We start from the raw sequence: 23,472 nt of genomic DNA, 5'->3' as shown, positions 1-23,472 counted from the left end.
TAAGATATCTCGTGGATCATGTTTATTTTACGACAGTACTAGGTCTGTATTTCTGCTGAAAATATACTGTGGGTTTCTTTTGTGTATATGCTTTCTCATTACAATGATAGTCCATATTTTTCTATACCACAGGTTCCAACCACCTAACCAGAATCTGTAGCCAGGGTTCTTAAAATATTAACCTGATCCTGAATAAGTAATATATGATGTTATATTTACATTTTATTTAACTCTGCCTTAACTAAAACAAATAACAAACACCCCACTATGGGTGAAATCCTGGCCCCACTGAAGTAAATAGCAGTTTTGATATTGCCTTCTATAAAGCCAGGATTTCAGCGTATGTGTATAGATATTTTTGGTACCTTGCTAATCCTGTTCATTTTGTTAGTGATGATAAAGGTATAATAAAAAACCAAACATGTTATTTAGTAATTATACTACCCATCAGAAAGCTCTTTGCTTGGTTGATAAAAATTGCTATAGTTGACTGATAACTTAAGAAAATAAGAACTGCCATACTGGGCCAAACCAATGATCCATCTAGTCCAGAATCCTGTCTTCAGTAGTGGCCAGTACCAGAACTTCAGGGGAAGTGTACAGAACAGGGCAATTTTGGAGAAATCGACTCCTGTTTTCCCCTCCTGGCTTCTGGCAGTCCGAGGTTAGGGTGGCCCTGAGAATGGGATTACATCCCTGATCTTCTAACAGCCATTGATAGATCTATCCTCCATGAACTTATCTAGTTCTCTACTTAACTCAGTTATACTTTTGGCTATCACAACATTCCATGGCAATGCATTCCACAGGTTAATAGTATGTTGTTTGAAAAAATAGCTCCTCTTGTTTTATTAAACCTGCCGCCTACTAATTTCATTGGGAGACCCATGGTTTTTGTATTGTGGGAAAGGGTAAACAACACCTCTCTATTCACTTTTTCACACTATTCATGGTTTTATAGACCTCTATAATATCCCACTGTGACACACTGTACCTCAAAGTAGCATCCTGTAACCTCCATATTCATCATTTGTATATGGTGATATTTCATACAAAGCATGCCATGTAAGATACCATATGAAAGGTCATGATCTGCTGAAAATCATTGTTCTATCAGAATGTATGTATCATTAGTATGTATGAAGTGATAAGATTTTGCTATATGGTTGTTATTGAGATATGTTGTGAGTTTGGGAGTCGCCCACAGCTAGTTCTCCAGTGACAACAAAGGAGGTAACCAATATCCGGGCGGGAATTATATGACTATTGATCAGCAGGGAATGGTAAACGAAAGATTTACAATTCAATGAGAGGGACAGTGGCATTATAAGATCACCTCTCTCCTCCCCATTCTACGTTGAAGGCAACAAGAATGCTGGGAAGACAAAGACTTTGAACGGAGGAGTTTGGTCCCAGGCTGAAAAAGAAAGTCAGCCTGTGTACCAAGAACTGTAACCTACCTGCAACATCAAGTTGGGTGAAAAAAACTGCTTAATTCAATTGCTGCTTAGTCTAATAAAGCTTAGGATTTAGACTGCATGTTTACTTTTCATATCCTTTGGTAATTATCTCTGATGTTTATGCCTACCACTTATACTCACCTAAAATCTATCTTTCTGTAGTTAATTAACTTATTTTAATGTTTTATCCTAAGCAGTGAGTTTGTCTACGGTGCTTGGGAAATCTGCTCAGGTTACAAAGACGAGGGCATGTCCACTTTCCTTTGATAAAGTGGCAAACTAATTAATAAGCTTGCACTGTTCAAGAGGAGATCTTGAGCAGTGTAAGACAGTATATTTCTGGGGTGCAAGGCTAGGGGCTTGAGAGATTTGCTGGTGTTTCCCTGGTTCATGAGTGGCTTGGGTGAGTGTGCCTCTGCATGCTGGTGGCTAGAGTGATAATAGTGCCTGTAGGGGTTTGTGCTTGTCACTGGTAAAGCATAGTGAGAGAGAGCCCAGGCTGGAGAGTTAAGAGGGCACAATGGTCCCACAGCTCCAAGTTGTATCCCGGGGGTCCCATCACCCTCCCCCCAAATAACCTCTTTTCTAAACAGCAACAGTCCTAATCTTTTTAGTCTCTGCTTGTATGGAAGCTGTTCCACATCCTTGATCATCTTTGTTGTCCTTCTCTGAACCTTTTCCAGACCCACTATATACTTTTTGAGATGGAGCAACCAGAATTATATGCAGAATTCAAGATCTGGGTGCACCATGGATTTATATAGTGGCATTATGATATTTTCGGTCTTATTTTCTATCCCTTTCCCAATAGTTCCTAACATTCTGTTAGCCTTTTAGACCACTGCTGTGCAATGAAGTTTGCAGAAAACTATCCATGACTCCAAAATTTCTTTCTTGAGTGGTAATAACTCATTTATACATATGTGTACATTTATAAATAATTTATTATTATACAAGTGAAGTTGGGATTATTCTTTTCAATGTGCATTACATTATAGTAATCAATGCTGAATTTCATCTGCTATTTTGTTCCCCAGTCACCCAATTTTGAGAAATCCCTTTGTAACTCTTTGCAGTCAGCTTTGAACTTAACTATCTTGAATAATTTTGCCACTTCACTGTTTACTCCCTTTTTTCCCAGATCATTAATTAACATGTTGAACAACACAGGTTCCAGTACAGATCCTTGAGGGACCCTGCTGTTTATCTCTCTCCATTATGAAAACTGACCATTTATTTCTACCCTTTGTTTCCTATATTTTAACCAGTTGTGATCCATGAGAGGATCCTCCCTGTTATCCTATGACTACTTATTTCCTGCTTCTCAACTTCTTCTTGGCCTGCATTATTATATTTTTACTGCCAGAATTTGTGCTCTTTCCTATTATATCCTCACTAGGTTTTGACTTCCAAATTTTAAAGGATGCCTTTTTGCCTATAATGGGCTCCATTACTCTACTGTTTAGCTATGGTGGCATTCTTTTGGTCCTCTTAGTGTCTTTCTGATTTAGGTATACACATAGTCTCTATTAGAAATAGTGTTTTTTAAATACTCCCCATGCTGTTTACAGGAATTTAATCCTTATGACAGCTCCTTTTAATTTCTCTCTAATAAGAGTTCTCATTTTTGTGTACTTCCCCTTTTAAAGTTAAATGTCACTGTGGTGCCTTTTTTGGTATTTTCACCACCAGAAGGATGCTTAATTTAATTACATGATGGGCATTATTACCAAGCAGTTCAGCTATAGTTACCTCTTGGACGAGATCCTGGGCTCCACTTAGGACTAAATCAAATATTGCCTCTCCCCTTGTAGATTCCAGGATTAGCTGCTCCAAGAAGCAGTCATTTAAGGTGTCTAGAAATTTTCTCTTTGCACCATGCCCGGAGATGACTGGATAGTCAATATGAGGATAGTTGAAATCACCCATTATTACAGTCCTTTCTCCTTCTGTAGCCCCTCTAACATTTCTTAGCATTTCAAAATCGTCACCATCTTGGTCACGTGGCCGGTTGTATATTCCTATTGTTATACTATTATTATTCAAGGATAGGATGTCTATCCATGGAGATTGTATAAGGTACAGTTTGTTTAATTTAAAATGTTTACATTATTTGACTCTGCTTTCTTTCACAGATAGTGCCACTCCCCTCACCAGCGTGACCTGCTCTGTTCATTCCTATCTATTTTATGCCCTGGTATTACCATGTTCCAATTGATTATCCTCCTTCCACCAACTTTCCATGATGCCTGTTGTATCAATAGCCTCATTTAATGCCAGGCACTCTCGTTCACAGCACTCTCGTTCACACATCTTAGTATTTAGATTGCTAACATTTGTATATCACTACTTGTACATTCAGTCAATATTCAGTTGCTTGCCTTCATGTGTTATTTTTAAATGGGACTCTGTTTTGTCTGACTGTTCCCCACTAGCTCCTACCTGTACTTTACCGACTTCTTTCCTATTCTCTTACTAGGATATAGAGTTCCTCCTTTAAAAAATTCAACCCTAAGGGATATGTCTACCCAAACCATGTGCTCCTTCACACCCGTCGGCTTCTCAGCCCTTAGCTTAAAAATTCCTTCATGGTGTTTTTTTTAAATTTTTCATGCCAGCAATCTGTTTCCATTTTAGCTTAGCTGGAGCCCATCCCTCATGTATAGGCTACTCCTTCCCCAAAAGGTTCCCCAGTTCCTAATGAACTTAAATCCCTCCTCCCTACACAATCGTCTTATCTGCACACTGAGATCATGCAGTTCTGCCTGTCTTACAGGCCCTGCACATGGAATTGGAAACACTGTCAGAAATGCTGCCATGGATGTCCTGGACTTTAATCTATTACCTGGCAACCTAAATTTGGTCTCCAGGATCTCTCTTGTACTTTTCAATATGTCATTGGCACCTACATGTACCAAAACCACTGGCTAAAGCCTTGCACCACCTGTAAGGTTATCTAGATGTCTTGTGAAGTCAGCTACATTTGCACCATGCAGTTCTCCCACTCATCTCAAACCAAACTATCCATATTTCTAATAATTGAAACCCTCACAACTATCGCCTGTCTCTTCCCAGTAACTGGAGTCTCTGCCCCTGGAGGAATATCCTGTGTGAGAGGTTATCATGGCATTCTCTGGAAGGTGGGTCCCAACAATGGGATTGTTTCTCTCTGCTCCAACTTGATGCTCTCCTGCCCCAAGACTTTTTTCCCCCTTAGCAGAACAGGAACTGTCAGACTGGAGGAGGGACTGCTCTGCTATGTCCCTAAAAGTCTCCTTTATGTACCTGTGTCTCCCTTCACTCCTCCAGTTCAGCCACTGTGGTCTCAAGAGCCCATATTCATGCATGTGTGTTGCTTGCACCACACATGCACATACGTCACATGGCTATGCGGCAGGTAATCATATATGTTGCACTCAGTGCAATAAACTGGGTAGCTCCCACCCTGTTACTGGTCTTCTGCCTGCATTTTTACTCTTGCAGCTTTTTTATTTAGCCTAAATTTAAGGTATGTTTGTAAAGTATATTGGATTTTTTTTATTCTGTCAGTTGCGTTTCTGGGGGAATTGATACCTATCTAAATGTTAAATCCCTGGGACTCTTCCTCCTGCAGCCAAACTCTCCTTACCTTGGAAGCGCATTCAGTTGTTATGCTCTTTCTCTCTCTCACTATCTCTTCAAGGAGGACAGCATTAGCCTAGACAATTTTGTCTTATTCAGCACAATCAGTTAACACAGATATTACATTAATATCATTTTTCTAATTTAATAAAGTTAAGATTATATCTCATTAGACTTCTTTTACACTCACCGTTTATTTGGATCCTTTATCAGGAGACCCGAAAGTAATGATTTTGCATCTGAAGAGAGAGTTCGAGGGAATTTTATGTCCTCCATTAGTATTAGTTCAAACAGCTTCTCATGATCCTGGTTGTAGAATGGTAATCTCCCACACATCATTTCATACATGACAACTCCCAGGCCCCACCAGTCCACGGCACGACCATAATCATTGTCTTCTAATACCTAAAATACAAACCCACAAAACAAGCATAAATTATATGGGATTTCAAATCAGATCTTTTCAGTCTATTTAGGTTTAAGATTGTCATGTATTAACGTATCTTTCAACCTCACCATGCTATAGTATGGGGCACAGATTCCCAAAGCATTGGACACAGACACTGACCCTACAAAGTTTATTGCTTAATACAACACTGTGCCCAACCAGTGCTGCTTGAAATTCTAGTCATGCTAAATGATGCTGTGACCGCATAATCATTATTTGTTAAACATCTGAGACAAACAGAATAGAGAATTCAGAATGTTGTCCTCAACGTGACACGTGTATTTTTCCTTTCCCCGTTCTCCGCAGTCCTTCTCAATTACCCTATTATAGGGCCCTCAATTTCAGGAGAGCAAGGGAAGCTTGATCTACTGACCATCAACCACCACCACTGTCTGAGCTCCTCTCTGACTCCTATCTTAGGGTTTTTTCTCTCTCCTACTTCCCAACCACCTCCTCTCCGCACTTGAGCTCTCCAACAACATCAAGAGAGTCTAGGACTTACAAACATTTTAATACTCTTAAGATATGCACAACTTCTTAACAGCCTGTTCATATGCTAGACACCCAACTACACTTCTCTTCACAGTCCAAAGCACAGTATACCAGAACAGATTCTGGTGCATTGTCTGGTGCATACGCATGTCTCCAATGTTTATATCTCTAGCGGACTTCTTATGCCACAACTCTTCACTCTAATTTCCCCAAGAAAGTGGGGTAAGAAACCTAGACAAACTGAATTCAAAACACCTTCATAATGAAATGGAGAAAGGTATCACAATGGAACATGGCCATAAAGAAGCCCTAAAAGCAATGCAGTAGAGGGTACAATGTGCATATACATATATAATACAGGCATCCTGAAAAGTGCTAATTTGTTCAAATTCCTTTAATGACTCATCCAAGAATCTTAAAAACTGTGTGACAATTAGAAGTTAATTCCTTCCTGTGAAAGCCACTGTAATTTTAAGTGCACAGGGCACAAATATTTACTTAAGACAGATACACTCAAGAGGCAAAATACATAATAAACTTTATTTTGTAAATCATCTTTTAAACAAACTGTATCCCAAAACTTAAGATTTCAATATAATAAATTATAGACCTAAATAATAAACGACAGAGAATTTAAGAAATACAGGTAAAGAAAATTAGAGGTTTTCATCTGTGACTTGATAACAAAGATGCAGAGATGGAGGAAGGCTGTTCCAGACAAAAGAAGCTGCTGAGGAAAAGGGTTTCATAGTGACAACACTGTGTTGAGTGGCAAAAGGAGTGGTCAGATAAGTGATCTGGAATGGAAGTAGAGAGACACAAGGCTGACGTCAGTTACAGTCATTGCAGAGATACAGAAAAAAATGTGCATTTAAAATAGAGGAAGCCAAATTTACTCAGGACCTTGGAATGAGCAAGGAGCCAGTGTAACTGTTTGGGGATAGGGATGCACTTCTTTTACGTGTGACAAAGCAGCCAGCAGCATCTACACATGCTGGCATCTGAAGTCTAAGCCTTTGGTAGATGAAGGAAATGGAGCTGCAATAACCATGGTGAGAGGTGATGAAGACGTAAAAAGAAATGGTTGGATTATATCAGTACTACCTTAAAAGACCTTTATGTAGTTGTTCTATGGTTGAATGCTGAAATCAAAAGGCAGCAAATTTGAAACTGGTAAATGGAGAATACTATTTCACAGAAAACATAATTAGCCTGTGGGGAACTCATTGCCACAAATGATCACTGAGACCAAGACCTTAGCGGAATTCAAAAAAAGAAGAGGACACGAATGGATAATGAGAATATCCAAATGTATACTACTAAAGATTTTTTTAAAAGGAAACAAAAAATCAGAAGTGAAATAAACCCTCATATTTTAGGGCATAAGGCAACCTTTAAATCAATGAAGGTTAGAAAGAAACTTTCCCTATGAGCAGGTTATTCCATAAAAAACGGTTACTAACCTTCTGTAACTCTTGTTCTTCGAGATGTTGCTCATGTCAATTCCAAGTAGGTATGTGTCACATGCACAGTTCGCAGGAAGGTTTTTCCCCTAGTAGTACCCATAGGGTCAGCTCTGGTGCCCCCTGGAGCTCCCCATCCCATCCCCGAAGTATCTGTCACCAAGCACAGGGAAGAGCGGGGTTCCAAGAAGGGACCTCTGCACATAGGACTTGAGAATCACACCACCAACCCAGGGTCTCTAACAGTGCAGGTGGAAGAGAAACCACCTTGTCTATATCGTCCTGGGCTAGGCAGTAAATTGAAGCCAGCCACGCTTGTAGGGGTCACAGACGCAGTCTCGCATGCTGAACAACATAAGTACATGCTGCCATGTGTCCTAGCAACTTCAGGCAACTCTGTTCCGTGGTCTGGAGATAGCACTTTAGGTCCATAATAATGTCCTGAAGAGCGAGAAAACGGATATCTGCGAGGAATACTCTGGCCTGACACGAATCCGGCACTGCTCAGATGAATTCTATCCTCTGGACGGGCGTGAGAGTTGACTTCTGTTCATTGATCATAAGGCCCAACCTGTCAAACGTAGACCTTATCAGCCTCATATTCATTTCCACCTGCTCTCTGGTGCGCCGATTGACCAACCAGTCTTCGAGGTAGAGGTACATCTGTACTCTCCTCCTCAGGAATGTCGCGACTACTGCCATGCATTTGGTGAAAACCTGAGCAGATGAAGATAGGCCAGAGGGCAGGACCTTGAACTGATAATGAGTCTGATGGACTACAAACTTGAAAAACCTCCTGTGCCCCGAGAAAATTGCTATATGAAAGTATGCGTCTTTTAAATTGAGGGCGGCATACCAATCACCCAGATACAAAGAGGGAATGATACTGGATAGGTGCTGACTTTGGTTTTGCCCGTGGGTGCCCCTGTCCGGCTTCTGCCAGGGCCAGTGGTCAGGTCTGGCTCCCTGCCCACGGGGCTTTTCCCCTGCTCTCCCGGCTACTGCTAGGGGCTTTTTCTTAGTTCCCCCCACCCGGCTTCTGCTGGGGCTAGTAGTCAGGGTCCAGCTCTCCCCCTCAACCCTGCTGCATGGCTCCCCCCCAACCCCACTTGGCTTCTGCTTTGCTGCCCTCTCCCGGCTTCTGTTGGGGCTAGACAATTAGGTCCAGCTCTCACTGCAGTTTGCCCAGGCCAGGCCAGGTGGGGCTTTTTTTTCCTCCACCCTCCCAGTTTCTGCTGGGGGTGTCCAGGAACTGGAGCTTAGTTTCCCCCACCCACCGCTGGATGTCTGCCACTGCGGGTGCCAGCTGATGCCCAATTTTTCAGGGGCCCCACATTGGCCACCACTGCACACACACCCTCCTAGCCCTAGCCTAGTAGTCGGGTTCCCTCTGCCGGGACTTACCTGCTGTCAGGAGTCCGACCTGGAGCCTGGCTGGGAGTCGACTGAAGGTTACTGCCACACACAATGTCTGCCCACGACGCACATTCATGCAGGTATGAGGGGAGGCAGTTGGAGAGAGGCGCAGGGTGGACCAGTGTGTCCCCCTAGGCGAGCAGCAGCAGGGGCTGGCCCAGCGTGCTGACGACCTAGGACGACCACACCTAACCCTATTCCTCAGCCTTTTTTTTTTTTTTTCTGTTACACAGTGCCGCGGGGGACGTGGCATGACTTGGGAGTTGGCCCCTCCTCAGTGTCCCTGGCTGGAGCAGCAGCCCAATGGGTCTGTGCAGTGATTCAGTGACTCAGCCCCTGCAGGAGCAGGGAGGCGCCCATAAAACACATTAAATCAATTAACAACTAATAGGCAGGTGTGGCATGAAAAACAGAATCTGCAGCTGTCTGTGTGAAAGAGCTACTGGCTGCCTGCCAACAGCTAACACCCCCACCCAGGCAGATGAGCACCCACTATTTTTTTTTCCGTGGGTGCCTCAGCCCCTCAACACCCATGAAGTTGGTGCCTACTGGCCAAGGATACCATGCAGAATCTCAGTTTCTTCATGAATCTTGAGGTTTCGCAGACCAAGAATGGGACGAAGCCCTACCCTTGTCTTTTGGGATTAGGAAATAATGGGAATAGAATCCCTTTCCCCTTAGATCCCCAGGGACCTCTTCCACTGCTCCTATACTTAGGAGCATCTGCACCTCCTGCTGAAGAAGTTGCTAGTGAGAGGGGTCCCTGAAGAGAGACAGGGAGGGCAGGAGACATGAAAATTGGAGCTAGTATCCCAGTTTTACCGTGCACAGAACCCACTGATCTGGTGTGATCTGGGACCATGCACAGTAGAAGTGGGATAGGTGGTCCAATAATCAAAAGAGGGGGTGGATCTGAGATATTAATTGGCGTGCCATCCTCGGGTGCACTCTCAAAAGTTTTGTTTGGACCTGGAGGCCTGCTTGTTTTTCCAGAGCTCTAATTAGAGGTTTGGGAGGGTCTCCGTTATTGCTTCTGCCCCTTCTGCAATTGGGGTCCTGTCTTGTCTGGTTTTGGTAAAACCACTGCATAGGTTGCGGCTTAAAATGTTTTCTCTGGAGCGCCAGCGTGTGTCAGCCCAGAGATTTTTGAGTGGCCCATGAGTCCTTCAAGCTATGGAGCTTGGAGTCTGTTTGAAAAGAGAATAAGCCTGGGCCCTCAAACGGCAAGTTCTGGATCGTTATCTGGACCTCATGCGAAAGCCCTGAGGCTTGGAACCAGGAACTCCTTCTCATGGTCACCCCTGAGGCCATCATCCAAGCCACCACATCTAAGGCTCATCTAAGGCTGCTTGGAGCAATGTCTTTGTCATAGCCTTACCCTCCTTAACCATTGCAGCAAATTCAGCCCTGGAGTCTGGTGAGACTGACTCCCTGAATTTCTCCATGGATTGCCAGGAATTGAAGGTGTACCAACTGAGGATGGCCTGTTGGTTTGGAATCCAAAGTTGAAGCCCCTCAGAGGAGTATACCTTCCCCCAAAATGCTCCAACTTCTTGACATCCTTAACCTTTGGCGTGGGGCCATGATGACCTTGCCTTTCATGCTTGTTGGCAGCCCCCACAACAAGGGACCCCGGAGGAGGGTGGGTGTAGAATGCTCATGATCCTATGAGGGCACAAAGTACTTCCTCTCTACCTTCCTCACAGTAGGAGGTATAGAGGCAGGTGTTTGCCGCAGAGACTTTGTGGTCTCTCTAGTGGTCAATTAGCAGCAGAGCCACTCTGGAGAGGCCTCTGGAGCCAAGGTGTCCACCATCGGATCTGTTCCCTCCACAACTTCCTCCCCCTGGAGGCCTATATTCCAGGCCACTCTGCGTAGAAGCTCCTGGGGCACCCTGCTGTCCTCCAGTATCTGCACGGGGACTGCTCCTGCCATAACCTCAGCACTGGAAGGGTCACACAGTGCCGGATCCTCATCGTTGGTGCCGGGGTCGAAGGCACTGTCAAGTCCAGCGCTGTGCTCAGAGCCCTCCAACACTGCCCCACAGCAAGCTTCTGGCCGAGTGGGACAGTCGGGGTCTGAAATCCAAGGCGAGCGAATATGATCTGCTGGACTGGGACCGTTGAGTCTGATGGTACACCCCCAAGTCCATAATGGCTACTGAGTAGGCATCTGCCAGTGAGGGGGCCATGGGATGGATGGCTATGCCGTCTCTGTCCTCCTCGAAGAATAGGACTCTGAGTCTGAGGAAAACTGCTCACTTCCCAGTGACCATGGAGGTGTTGTGTCAGAGAGCGGCGCTGTGGACAGCGTGACTGTGCTTTCATAGCAGCTTGTCCTTTGACAGCACCGTGGTCTTTTTCAGCGCCGGTTCCGGGTCCTGTCTCGGTGGGAGCGGAAGGGCCATGTTCACAATGAGCTCCCTCGCTACCTCAAACATTTCAGGCATTGAGGGTAGTTGCAACTCCTCCTCTTGTCTCTGTGGGGAGTCTATTGGGCCTTGACTCAACAAACCCCTCTGTGGGGCCGGAGTTGATGGTGCCACCACTGCGGGTGCAGGGCTTAGGTGGCCCGACGTGGTTCACAACTTGCTCGAGCACTTGTGTGCCGATGTACTTGGCATTGGCAAGTGGCCCCTGCCCTGCCCATCTTTTTCTGTTCTTGTGTGGCACCAGGGAATGGGAACAGTGCCGCACCTCTCCGTGCGTTGAGCTCTTCGGTCCCGGGAAGATATGCTGGTGCCGGGCGTCTCTCAGAGCGAGGTCTTGCCATGGCACCGCTTCCCTCACCAATGCTGGTGCACTCCACACTGAGGCAGAGGTGGAAACATCTGATCCACTGGTCTCTGCTGCATGGAGCGGAGGACTGACTCCATTAAAAAGAACTTAAGTCTCTGGTTCCTTTCCTTTTGAGTCCTTGGTTGGAAGCTCCTACAAATCTTGCAGCGATCCCACTGATGAGACTCCCCTAAATACTTCAAGCAGGATGAGTGAGGGTCGTCTCTAGGCATAGGCTTCCTACAGGATTTGAAGGCAGGCATGCCCCGTTCCTTGCTGGAAATGGGAAGATTTAAACCAATAAGCAGTAACTATCCTAAGACTATACTAACTATTCTTACTAATTAACAACTATATACAACTATTTTACAAATACTCCTAGGAGGACAAAGGCTAGACTTGCATAGCAAGAGCGAAGTTCCAGAGACCATCACAGGTGGTAAGAAGGAACTGAAGACGCAGAGGGTCGGCAGGGCCCTATATAGAGCGCCATGGAGGCATGACTCTAGGGGGCACCAGAGCTGACCCTATGGGTACTATTAGGGAAAAAACCTTCCGACGAACTGTGCACATGGTGCATACACACCTATTTGGAATAAACATAGGCAAGCACTCGAAGAAGAACTGCCTATTAACAGAGCTTCTTGCATCTTACTCGAGCCACTGTAAGAGTCAGAAGACAGACTAGATGAACCACTGGTCTGGATCAGTATAGCAATTCCAATGGTTCCATGTCAATTTATGCACTCGAATACTTAGTCTTCACTACCCTTAAGGATTAGAAGTAGCATGATGAAAAAAGTATATTACTAAGGGCACGTGTGTAACTAAGATCAAGAATAGTAAGTTTTAACAAATTAAGTCATGCTATTTACACAGCAATTATATTTACTTATGCCAAAACAGAGACTCATTCAGATATTCTTTATTACATTATAATTTGATATTTTCAAGGAAAGGGTGAGATTTTGGATAATGTAAAATTAAACTAACTTCCTATATACACACATGTGACCAAGTGGACTAAAATTACTTCTGCTTTTTAATATTAAATATTGTACAAGTGTGAGAGTGTTGCAAGTGATTCACTGAAAAACTGACTATCAATTTGTGACATTTAGAATCTTTTAATCACCATTTTCTCCGACTTGCAAGAATGGCATAAATTTTTCACGTGATCATTTCTATTGTTAGCCTTTTTCTTCTAATGACAGCAAAATAAATAAAACAATGGTAGATTCTTTCTACACGAGCTGAGGTGTGGACAAAACATGTGATTCAGAAAATGACAATGGGGAAAAAATCTTTCATTTTCTCCACAAGGCATTCACATGGCCAATAGCAGAGTGTATTGTATGTAGGGCTTTACCTAATAATAATAAAAAGTATGAGCAACCTTTTGCTGCATTCCCACAACAGCAACAAAACAGTGGTACATAGCAAGAGCCAAATGTGATTTTTAACTTCTTTTTACATAAAATAATAAATAAGCATAAAATCTGGATTAACTGCCTCACGAACCCGCACATCACCAGCCGGGTTCTCATCCCCAGCTGGCAAAACTGGCAACCCTTTATTTTTGTTTAAATATGTGGTTTACAGCCAACCAGAGAAGCAAATGCATTCAAAGGTTTTAGTTTAGGAAAAAGGAAAAAGAACAAACAAAAAATACTGTTGAATTATGGAAAATGTGTGTCAATTTATCATAATATAAATTTAATAATGCGTATAATGAAGTCATAGTAAATGCATGAAATTAAGTTTTTTCTTTACATCAGAAATATGTGGACAATTCTATCTTAACAATTTTTCAGCATTTACAGGATGTGGAAAGTCACTGGATCAAATCTGTATTAAGTGTATGTGTAAAAGAGTGTGTGTAAATGTATTCTCTCCTAGTGCTACAGTATCTTCTTCAACCAATTCTTAAATCTGTGTTATTTTTAAAACTGAATGCATCTTAAAGTCAGGAATGGTTCAGTTCAATTGGTTATAAACACCTTTTAGAGTTGCATAGCCTCTGATGCTAAAAGGAGTGTGACAAAAACTTAAATACTTTACAAAGGACATAAGAACAATATTTTAATGCTGTCCATGAGTACAGCACAGAATTACAAAGAAACAGGAAGACAATACAGAAATTATGACTATACTGAATATATACTGAACAGCTTTATTTTCATGAATTAGGGGTGACTGCTTAAGTCACATGCTTACCCTTCCACCAAACAAACTGTACCCTATTCAAGCTAAACAAATCATTCCAGTGCACTTTTTTCTTTTCCTCATTTGCCCCCAGGACTCTCTTATAAAAGGTTCCAAAAGTTCTAATGTCACCCCTCCTGTTCAAAGGGTGTAAGAACTTCTAGAAGGATCAGTAAAGAGGTGTGGGCTACAGCGTGGGTGATTTCAGTATGCAGATGACAGTCTTCCTCTTCATCATATAAAGTCATTGCAGCTGGCTTACTTACCCAGCATTTGATAGAGACTGGGATGTGGGTAGAAGTAAGCTGACTGAGGCTCAAATTGGATAAAATTGTGGGCTGTGGGAAAAGACTCAAGAAATGAGATATTACTGGCTCCCTTAAATGAGGGAGTATGCCTGCCATTTGTTACAGCAGTTCACAACTTAAAGGTTATGTTGGGTCCCTTACCTACTCCTGTATAGCTAGATAGCAGCAGGAGCCATTTGAACTTGACTAAAAGATTATCAGTCTGATTCTCATTAAGGCCTTAAAGTGGCCATAAATTAAATTTATGATTAAACTGTAATTATTGTAAACTAAGAGGTACACTCTTGTATCTAATACAGGACATAATATGGGTTGCACAGGTACTACAAAGGTGCATTGTGGTGGGCCAGGTTCCCATCCAGTAAGGAAGCAGTTAAAGAGCTACTGTGGGCACAATCAGCCCCAAACTGGTACTCCTCTGAGGACTATCAAACCTGGAGAGGGGCAGCTCCTTAAATGGGATCCAAGCCCAGTGTGGGTGGCACTCAGAGGGAAATAGATCTTGAACTCCTGGACCCCACAAAGCAGCGCTGCTTACCAAAATAGCTCCTGAAAAAACCTCTGCTGCCTGGATCCTCTGGAGAGGTAAAGGAGACTATCTTTACTTTGGGGGGGGGGGGTATTATTTGATGATTGTTGGGTTTTTTTAGCTTAGGATGCATAGTCTGGACTCCACAGACATACAGGGGATAGGAACCCAACTGCCCCAGACTATTTATCTTTGACCTTGTAAAGAACGGTGGGGTGAGTCCAGACTGTTTTGTGGGCTCCAGGATTTTATTTGCCTTTTTCATTTAGGACTGCTGTTACACCCAGAAGTGCTTCATAAGACATACAGCTGAAGAACTGCACCTGGCACTCCGAATTGGCCCTATAGTAATGCCAGAGAAAGATGTCTGGGATGAGAGAGGGGTCCATCCCCACAGCAAGGAAATGTCCTAGAGATACATCATATGACAAGTATTTGCTTCAGGAACATGCAGTTACTTAAGTGCTTTTACAGATGTTTTTTGGGCACTGGACAGTACTATCGTTTCAAAACAGGGTTAAAGCTGTTGATTTGCATACAAACTTCAATTTTCACTGTGTTTAAAAGGCTAGCAAACCTAATTAAGTTTATTATATAGATATAGCAAAATACCAATACCAGCTAACAAAATGTATTTAATCAGTAGGCAGCTATATTTCAGAGCTGTGATGTCTAATACGTAAACTGACTTTTTAAAGCAAAAATTCAAGAAATAGTTGCCTGTCTTTATCCTTTTATCCATTTAGATAGTAAATACATCATTAAAACACAGTCCACACCCTAGGCCCTCACTCTCAAGAAAATCACACTCACCTCTTCTTTATCCAGCTGCAGTAGTGAGTCAATACAACGTATTTAACATTTTTAGTGAATTCACCATCTGCTAACAGAGTGGGTTTTTAAGGCAAACATTATCAGCCAATTATAGTAGTGACTGAATACAGGATGGGACACTGCTTTACATAAGCAGGGTACGGTTTTCAAAAAACACTTGCTATTGCCCTGGTACAGAAACAATAAACCAGAACAGGATCTGAAGGCACCCTTCAGAAAAGAGCATGTATCCGCACACAACTAATAAGCATTGATTAATGTAGCATCGTTGCTACTTCTTCTTGAGAAAGTAAAGCCTCTAGTGGCTTCTCAAAGTTCTCTTCCTGATTTTATGAGACAAGCTCAATATAATCCATAGTTTATTTACCATACGGTACCAAAAAGCGATCTGATGATTTGAACTTTTTTTTTTTTTTTTTTTTTAAATCTACCAAACTAAGACTCTCTTGTAACCATGGGAATGAAAGACATCCAATTGTCAGTCTCTTGCAAATTGTTGTTCATAAGAGGATTTATTTTTTAAAGGCAATAGAAAAATCACTTTCACAGTGTTGTGTGCATTAATCATTGTCACAAAAGAAGACTTCTTGGGGTGCTGAACACCCTTGTTGTTCAGTCTTCCCACAGTCCCTCTCAATGCACTAAATATATGCATTTATGATGAGACAATGCATATCCTGACATAGCTTATTGCTCAATCAACTCCAACAGAACAGATGGGAAAAGATTAAAACAACTAAACAAACGGTCTGCACACCTATTTTGTGAAAGAAAACTGAGAACTTGGATACACCAATTTATGGTTAATTCAGGGGGAAAAACTGTTTTCAATTAACCTTACAGTTCAGGTGAATAGTATGTACCTAATCATTTCTACTAACACCTCACGCATTCTTATCACTTCAGTTGTTGGTCTGTTAGCAAATATTCATCACCCATATATTTTTCAATAAAAGTTAAAAATATATTTGTTATAACTATGTATCAATTGTGGCAACTGTTGCAGCAACAAGAAAGTATATAATTTAAAGCTCTTAACAGTGGTGATAGATACTTTATAAAAACACCTATCACCTAAATACAGTAAGTCACTCATACAGAAGGCTGTGGTGGTATCTGTAAGAACCTGCAGGGCTGGAACCTGGGAGGGAGGGGAGCAGGTTCTGGGCCACTGACACCTCTGCATTGCCACAAGAGGACCCTGTGAGGTTGGGTTTAGCAGGACCTGAGTGGCAGTTCCTCACAGCCCACTGATTGGCTGGTACTCGTACTTAAACCTGGAAGCCATGAAGGGAGGTGTCTGAGCAACAACACAGACTGCCTACCCATCTCTGTTCCAGACCCAGCTTGTGATAGATCCTAGATTCTGGCTTCCAACTGGGGTTTGTCCTCAACGTCGTTATTCAATTGCTGTCTGGAACTTGGCACCTGACCTCAATCTCTTGGTAACCTGACTCTGTCTGACGCCTGATTCTTGGTCTGCCCACTGGCTTGTCTCAAACTCTGACTCCCTGGTACCTGACTCAATCTGACTCCCAACTCGTGCCCAGACCAGTAGGTTTGACTGCCCACATGTCGGTCGTGACAGTGTCAGTCAAATTATGAGTTCTGTGAGTTTCACTGTATCCAAAGAATGATAACTCTCCCAACTTTGTACTTTGAAAAAATTGAATATTGACCTTGTCTTTGGCCTGAGAAATTGATGAGACTTCTCCAGTGTTCTTGCCAAACTGAGAAATGGGTATGTGGGTTCTCTGTAGGAAAACAGCCATTTTCCCTCTTCTAGCCACTTATCATGCATTTCCCCTCATATTCAGATTGGCCTACATTGTCGCATGATTTGCAGTCCTGCACAGGAGTTTTTCCTACTCAATTTTATGAGCAAAGTTCCCCTTTTCTCCTTCCTTCTCTTTATGATATCGTAAAATATTTAATAGACACAATAAACTGGCTGCTGTAAAACAGCAAACTTTTCATTTTTCATTCATCAAAAGACATGGATCTGTATCAACTACTGTCACAGTAAGAACTTTATGCTCCTACATATGAGTTTAAAAAAGCCTCTCAGAGCAAAAAGCAGTGAGATACCAATTTAAATGTGTGAATCCCTACACAAAACAATAACTGCAACAGATTAAAAAAGGTGAAAAATGTTAGGCATCTAACAGGAAAAAAATCTCTCAGTAAAAGACCATAGTACTGTAACAGCAGGGTTTGCCTACCCAAGAAAAATCAAATCCTCAGAGCTAAAATGGAGAAAATGGATAATAAAATAAGAGGGAGATACATCTGTATTGTAGGATTACAAAAATAATCTTCATGGAAGCAGCTGGGGTGACTGTGCAAATGGTTACTGCAGGCTTCAGATCCATAGAAACGATCATTCCTCCTTCAGTTTTATATCATTCTCTCTTTCCCAATTAAGAAAATTGAGAGATTTATAATTCCATTTGGAGTCTTAATAACACACATTCCCATCTATGAGATGCAAGACAAGATGGAGAGTCATGAATACAGATACCTCTGCAAGATTATTTTTCTGATTAATTTACCCTTCTTGTTGAGAAGATGTAGCACCGTCGCCAGTGGCTTTTTTTTTTTTTTTAAAGATATTTTGGGCTTTTACTTGTACCTTATAGTCTCAGCAAAACTAAGGACTATTGCTGGAGGGGACACATTTTCATTATCACATGGATGCTATTGCAAGCTGTGCTAAAATGAAAAAGGAGTTTGCCAGTGTTGATTAACTGAATTAATAAAAACAACATTACATTTATAAAAGCTGTCTTAATTTTATAGCAAACTGTGATATTTAATTTGTTTAGACAACAATGTAGTTTATATTAGAAAACTGATCCTACTTTGAAGTATTGGATTGTAGAAGATAGTTATATACAGACAATGTGCAACTGAAATGTCTTCTACTTTTGTTTATTTTTGTTTTTTGTGAATTCATTACATCTTTAAGAGGAAAGATGTCTGACAATGGATGTGGACATTTAAACTGCACATCTATGAGATTAGCCAGATTACTTGAAGATTCAGAAATATTACATTACAATACTAGTATCTGGCCTAAGGAGAAAGCTGAGAGTCTAACTCTTCTTCTACTGTTGTAGGAGCTGTTGTGTGTGTGCAATCGTACAAATGTTTTCTCATGTCAATGCTGCCTGACCTTTTGATCTTGCTGGTGTTTGCAAATAAGTAATGCTACCAATCTGCACATCCTACCTTGCCTAAATTTCATCACATTCACCTCAAGGCTGTTACCAGATTTGCCCGTCACCTTGGGGTGTGCTCATTTATTAGAGTTATTTTATCAATGTGCTGCTTGTGTCACTTGTGTTTCTATATGCAGCTCTATTTCTCCCTTCTGCAAGTCCCTGCCTCATTGAATAGTTAACTGTATCAAAGGGCAGATCTTGAATGGTACTCTGTACCTCTCTAGGGAAACCTGAGGATTGTAACCAGGAATCTCTCCTCATGACAATGGCGGTAGCCATTCCTCTAGAAGTGGTGTCTGTGGCATCTACTGCAGCCTGGAGAGAGGTTTTAATCACTAATTTACCTTCATCAGTTAAAGACTAGAAGTGAGCTCTATGTTCCTGAGGGACTTTGTCTTAAAATTCAGCAACTTTGCATAATTAGTGAAGTTGTATTTAGCCAGAAGAGCCTGATAATTTGAAGTTCTAAATTGCAGAGAGATAGAGGAGAAAACCTTTCTTCCTAGAAGGTCTAGCTGTTTGGCACCGTGATCCGAGGGTATAGTTTTTAGGTGTTGCAGCCTGGATCTTTAGATGCCTGCTTGTACCACTACAGAGTTGGACAGTGGGTGAGAGAAAAGAAACTCTTCCCCTTTAGAAGGAATGAAGTAGCACTCCTCAGCCCTAATCTTGGTGGGAGAGCAAGAAGCCTCACCGTTCTATCTGGATCCATGATGGCTTCATTGATCAGGAGGGTCATTTAACTGTGACCCAAGGATTGCAAGACATCCAGCAATCTATGTTAGGGCTCCTGAACCTCTTCAAGCTGTATTTGGAGCTCAGAAACCAACCTTTGTAGGAGCTCATGATATTACCTGTTGTCATAAAGCAGAGATGGTAAAAACAGGGTAACCACCTATCTGGTGAAGATGATGAAATTGCTCCCAGAACCACTGAATCCAGTTCAACTTCATCTTCTGCTTACTCCAATGGGGCCGGCTGGTGTTGGCCAAGAGATGGTAAATAAACCTCGTGCACTGATCCCAGGTGCCTATAGTAGGGATCCCAAGAACCCCAATAATGCCAGTATGATGGATCAACTGGCTCAGGATGATCCCACTTCATTAGGTACTGCCTGTATCTGGGGAAGTCATATCTGGTCAGAGCATGGAACCCCAATCTCTGAGCGCTTCTGCCCAGCCCGCTTCTATATGATGTGGTAGCAGCTATTCTGGAACCTCTAATTCATTGGATGAAAAAGCTGGATCCCAAACTACCTGGGGAATTGATGGTTCAGTACTCAGGCTTGTGGGTGGGAGGGAAGAGTGGCTCCATGTCCTTGGAATAGCTTCCTCCTAAGGAATAAAGACAGAACTGAGAGGATGCGGGAGAAGGGATGTGGTAGAACAAAAATGTCCACCAGGGAAACATAGGTCTCAGACTGCCTTGGTACAGCATGAGTCAGTTGTGAAGCTGTTACATCCAGTGCTTCCCTGGTCACAGAGGAAGTTGGATCCCTCTGGGGCCAGGACAATACTGACACAGAGTCTGGTCTGACTGTTCAAGGGAGCGGCAGTTGATGTCTGTCTTTCAGTTGCACATCAGAACAGGTACTGGAACTGATGGATATATGCTCTTTCATGCCACTGTCTCTGCTGAGGTGGTAATTAGGGCATAAATCTTTAGGATCCATGCATGAGGACTCTCCCAACTTTGAAGGAGCTGGGGAGGGAATCTCTTTTCTTCAGGGCAGCTTTTGAAGAAGAATGTTTGTCTCTATGCTTGTAAGAGTGCCCCTTACTCCCATGAGAAGCCTTCTCCTTTGGCTTGGAAGTCTTTAGTCTCAAATTATGAGACAGTGCTCAGAGGGATGCTGTCTGTTGACTGAAGCTGATGTACATGGAGGTCTTCCCAGCCCGGACCTGATTGGGATCTCATGGACTTTTCCATCAGATGTTTTTTCAGTCTTAGCTCTCAACCCTCACAAGTTCTGGGAGGGAAGGAGTAGCAAATGCTGCACTTAGCTGAGATGTGAGCCTCACCTAGATAATAAAGGCAGCAGTGGTGTTTGGTGCTCACTGAAAAGGAGCAGGGGCAGGAAATGCAATTCTTGAAGCACAGGACTCTGGGCATAATCCTAGCCCCATTGGGGAGAATTTTCCCAGGGGGGAATGAGGAAGGGAGACACCTAATTTACTAATTAATACTTAAGACTAAAGAGTAAAAGAATAAAATACTAAAACTATTTACAATTTATTTACAGATTGAAACAGTTGAAGGAAGAAGCTGTGGACACAAAAGATTCTGACCCAAACCATGTGGCAATAAGAAGGAACTGGAGAGGCGCCTGATACATTGCCACTTTTGCCCTCAGAGAATGAGAACTGCGCATGCACAGACCAACAGACACTGCTTATTAAAAATCTCCAGGTTCAGGCGCATGGTTGACATGCGTAACCACATGTGGAATACACAGAGGGATCATCACTTGAAGACGAATCTTTGCTTTTAAAATTAAATGAATACCAAAGACCATATATTACATGTGAAGTTATGGACCTATAAACAAATGTAAGGACATGATACATATTGGAGCAGATCCTCAACTGGTGTAAACTGTCATTGCTAAGGATCTGCCCTATTGTTTCCATTTTCTTCACTTATGCTGTACAAGAGTTAATGCTCATATGTGACAGCTTTAGCTTTGAGTTTCAAGGGTTTTGTTGGTTTGACAAATGATTTACAGTTTACATATTTTACGCATATGCCCACACAAACATATATACACATATGCATATTTAGTATTACAATGTAGTGGATAAAATGTTTCCAGTAATTCCTGAAATAAAGTATTTGTTTCATTCTATAACAGCACCAATATCTCTAGCCAGTAAATTAAAGAAAGGTACTCTAAGAGAATGCCTCGAGTGAGAAAATAAAGGATTAATTTAAATATGGATCTCTGTAAAAGGAAGAAAAATAAAATTTGCACTTTTAAAAAGTATTTGGCCAGTAAAAAATAATATATTATTCTTGGATAAGAAAAATATTGCATACACTTTTCTTAATACAAACTGAATATTGGTAAATTCATTTGTTTTCTCACAATCAAGTATTTTTTGCAATTCTATTTTGTTAGTTCTAACATGGTGATCAAATAATTTTTATTCTTACACTATTACAGAAGTGCATTTCTCTACGTTTCCAAAACCACCTTATTCAACCTTCCCCATCTGTCACCATCTGCTTCTTTTTAGCATGTACTTTTTGTGTGATCACATAAGCATGTGAAAAATAACTAACATTCAGATGATTGTCTGCTGGTACATTTGAGGACTGGGCATAATAAAAGTGAACTGCCAAAACGTACTTAACACTTTTAATTTTGCTGGGTCTTGAGTGTGAACTACATTTGATTTTCAAACTGTTTTACAGTTGGAAAGTTGATCAGGTACTGTTAACTCAGCAGCAAAAGCTGAGACTCTAAATAACTGGCACCACATTAAAAAATTTATATTCCACGACGCCATACCAAATACAGTCCCAAGAGCTTACACATTTGACCTGACTGAATCTAACTCTACACTGATGTTAGAAGGATGGGGTGGAGAGCGGCAAAGAGCCTATTCTGAACCCAGAGTAGACACAGTCTAGGTCCTCCTTATATTCCCAGTGAACAAGAAATAGGAGAAGTATAGTACTGACAGTGGTGCAAGAAATCTCATCTGGAAGCAGGAGGGCCAGAAGAAGAGAGGCAGATCTTACTAGCCAATGGAGTAATTGAGTAATATGGAAGTAGTATTTGAAAACACAATACAATTTTTTTAAGAGTGTAGCAAATGCCTTCCCCAAGCATACAGCATTTGGAAGCTGCCAGGAAGGCACGAGGTTGGGATGATGGAGATATGGGTTTCCAGAACTCTGTCTTTACCCATCAGATGGGGCATATCAGGGTAATGAGGATAAGCATACATTCCTGCTTGTAAATTCACTTAATATAATATTAATAGAAAATGAACACAAAAGAGATGCAAACACTGGAAAAGCAAATGACACTTTTTGCAAGCAAAGATGTTCTGCAGTATTCACACAGCTCTACCACCATTAACAGTCTTTGTTGCCATTTCTAGGCCTTTAATATATCTGATATATACTGTATATAACTGTTTATATCTGCATATGTTTTTGTTGACTTTTTCACCTTGCCAGGGGTTTCACGTATGCTTTTCATGCTCTGCCTCACTAGAGCACCACTACAGACCTCACAGTGAAAGCACTGTGAGCCCACAGGCACACTCATGCCATCCACAATTTTTAGATGCTGCATTTCTTCATTACTTCTTGGAAATCAATAGAAGTGGAGAGCATCTCACAGAAGAACTAACCACCTCACAGGAGCAGGACTTATCAATGCTTCCCAATAGTAACATGAGAATCTGGTTGCACTGCCAGAGATATTGCCTGTTGCCCTCTATAACAGTATGAACATGCTCACAGCCAATGCTGCAGAGCCAAACTGAACCCAAATTAGTAAGTATTTCAGGTAAAATCATTTTACAGATTTTGAAAATCCACTAAAATAATTTTACAGTTAACATATCCAGGTCTAGAGTATTTCTCACAGTGAAGCAACCAGACTTGGACACATACTGCAAAGAAGGGCATATTATTATTATTCAATATGACATATTTTAATACATTTTTCTATCCCTCTTA

General features: G+C 41.9%; 1 protein-coding gene across 3 annotated transcripts in view; it reads right to left on the bottom strand.

The window, feature by feature from the left end:
- AKT3 (AKT serine/threonine kinase 3) overlaps window positions 1-23,472 on the bottom strand; it is a 268,842-nt gene that overhangs the window by 29,030 nt on the left and 216,340 nt on the right. For all 3 annotated transcript variants that reach the window (XM_067555260.1, XM_067555262.1, XM_067555261.1), the window contains exon 11: window positions 5,272-5,486. In XM_067555260.1, coding sequence (XP_067411361.1) covers window positions 5,272-5,486 — 215 coding nt within the window. The remainder of the gene's footprint in view (window positions 1-5,271; window positions 5,487-23,472) is intronic.

This window comes from Emydura macquarii, unplaced genomic scaffold (genome assembly GCF_026122565.2).
Source record: "Emydura macquarii macquarii isolate MOO-44397 ecotype Brisbane River unplaced genomic scaffold, CSIRO-AGI_Emac_v2 contig_1597, whole genome shotgun sequence".
Classification (NCBI taxonomy): domain Eukaryota; kingdom Metazoa; phylum Chordata; order Testudines; family Chelidae; genus Emydura; species Emydura macquarii.
This window is presented reverse-complemented; position numbering and strand designations above follow the sequence as displayed.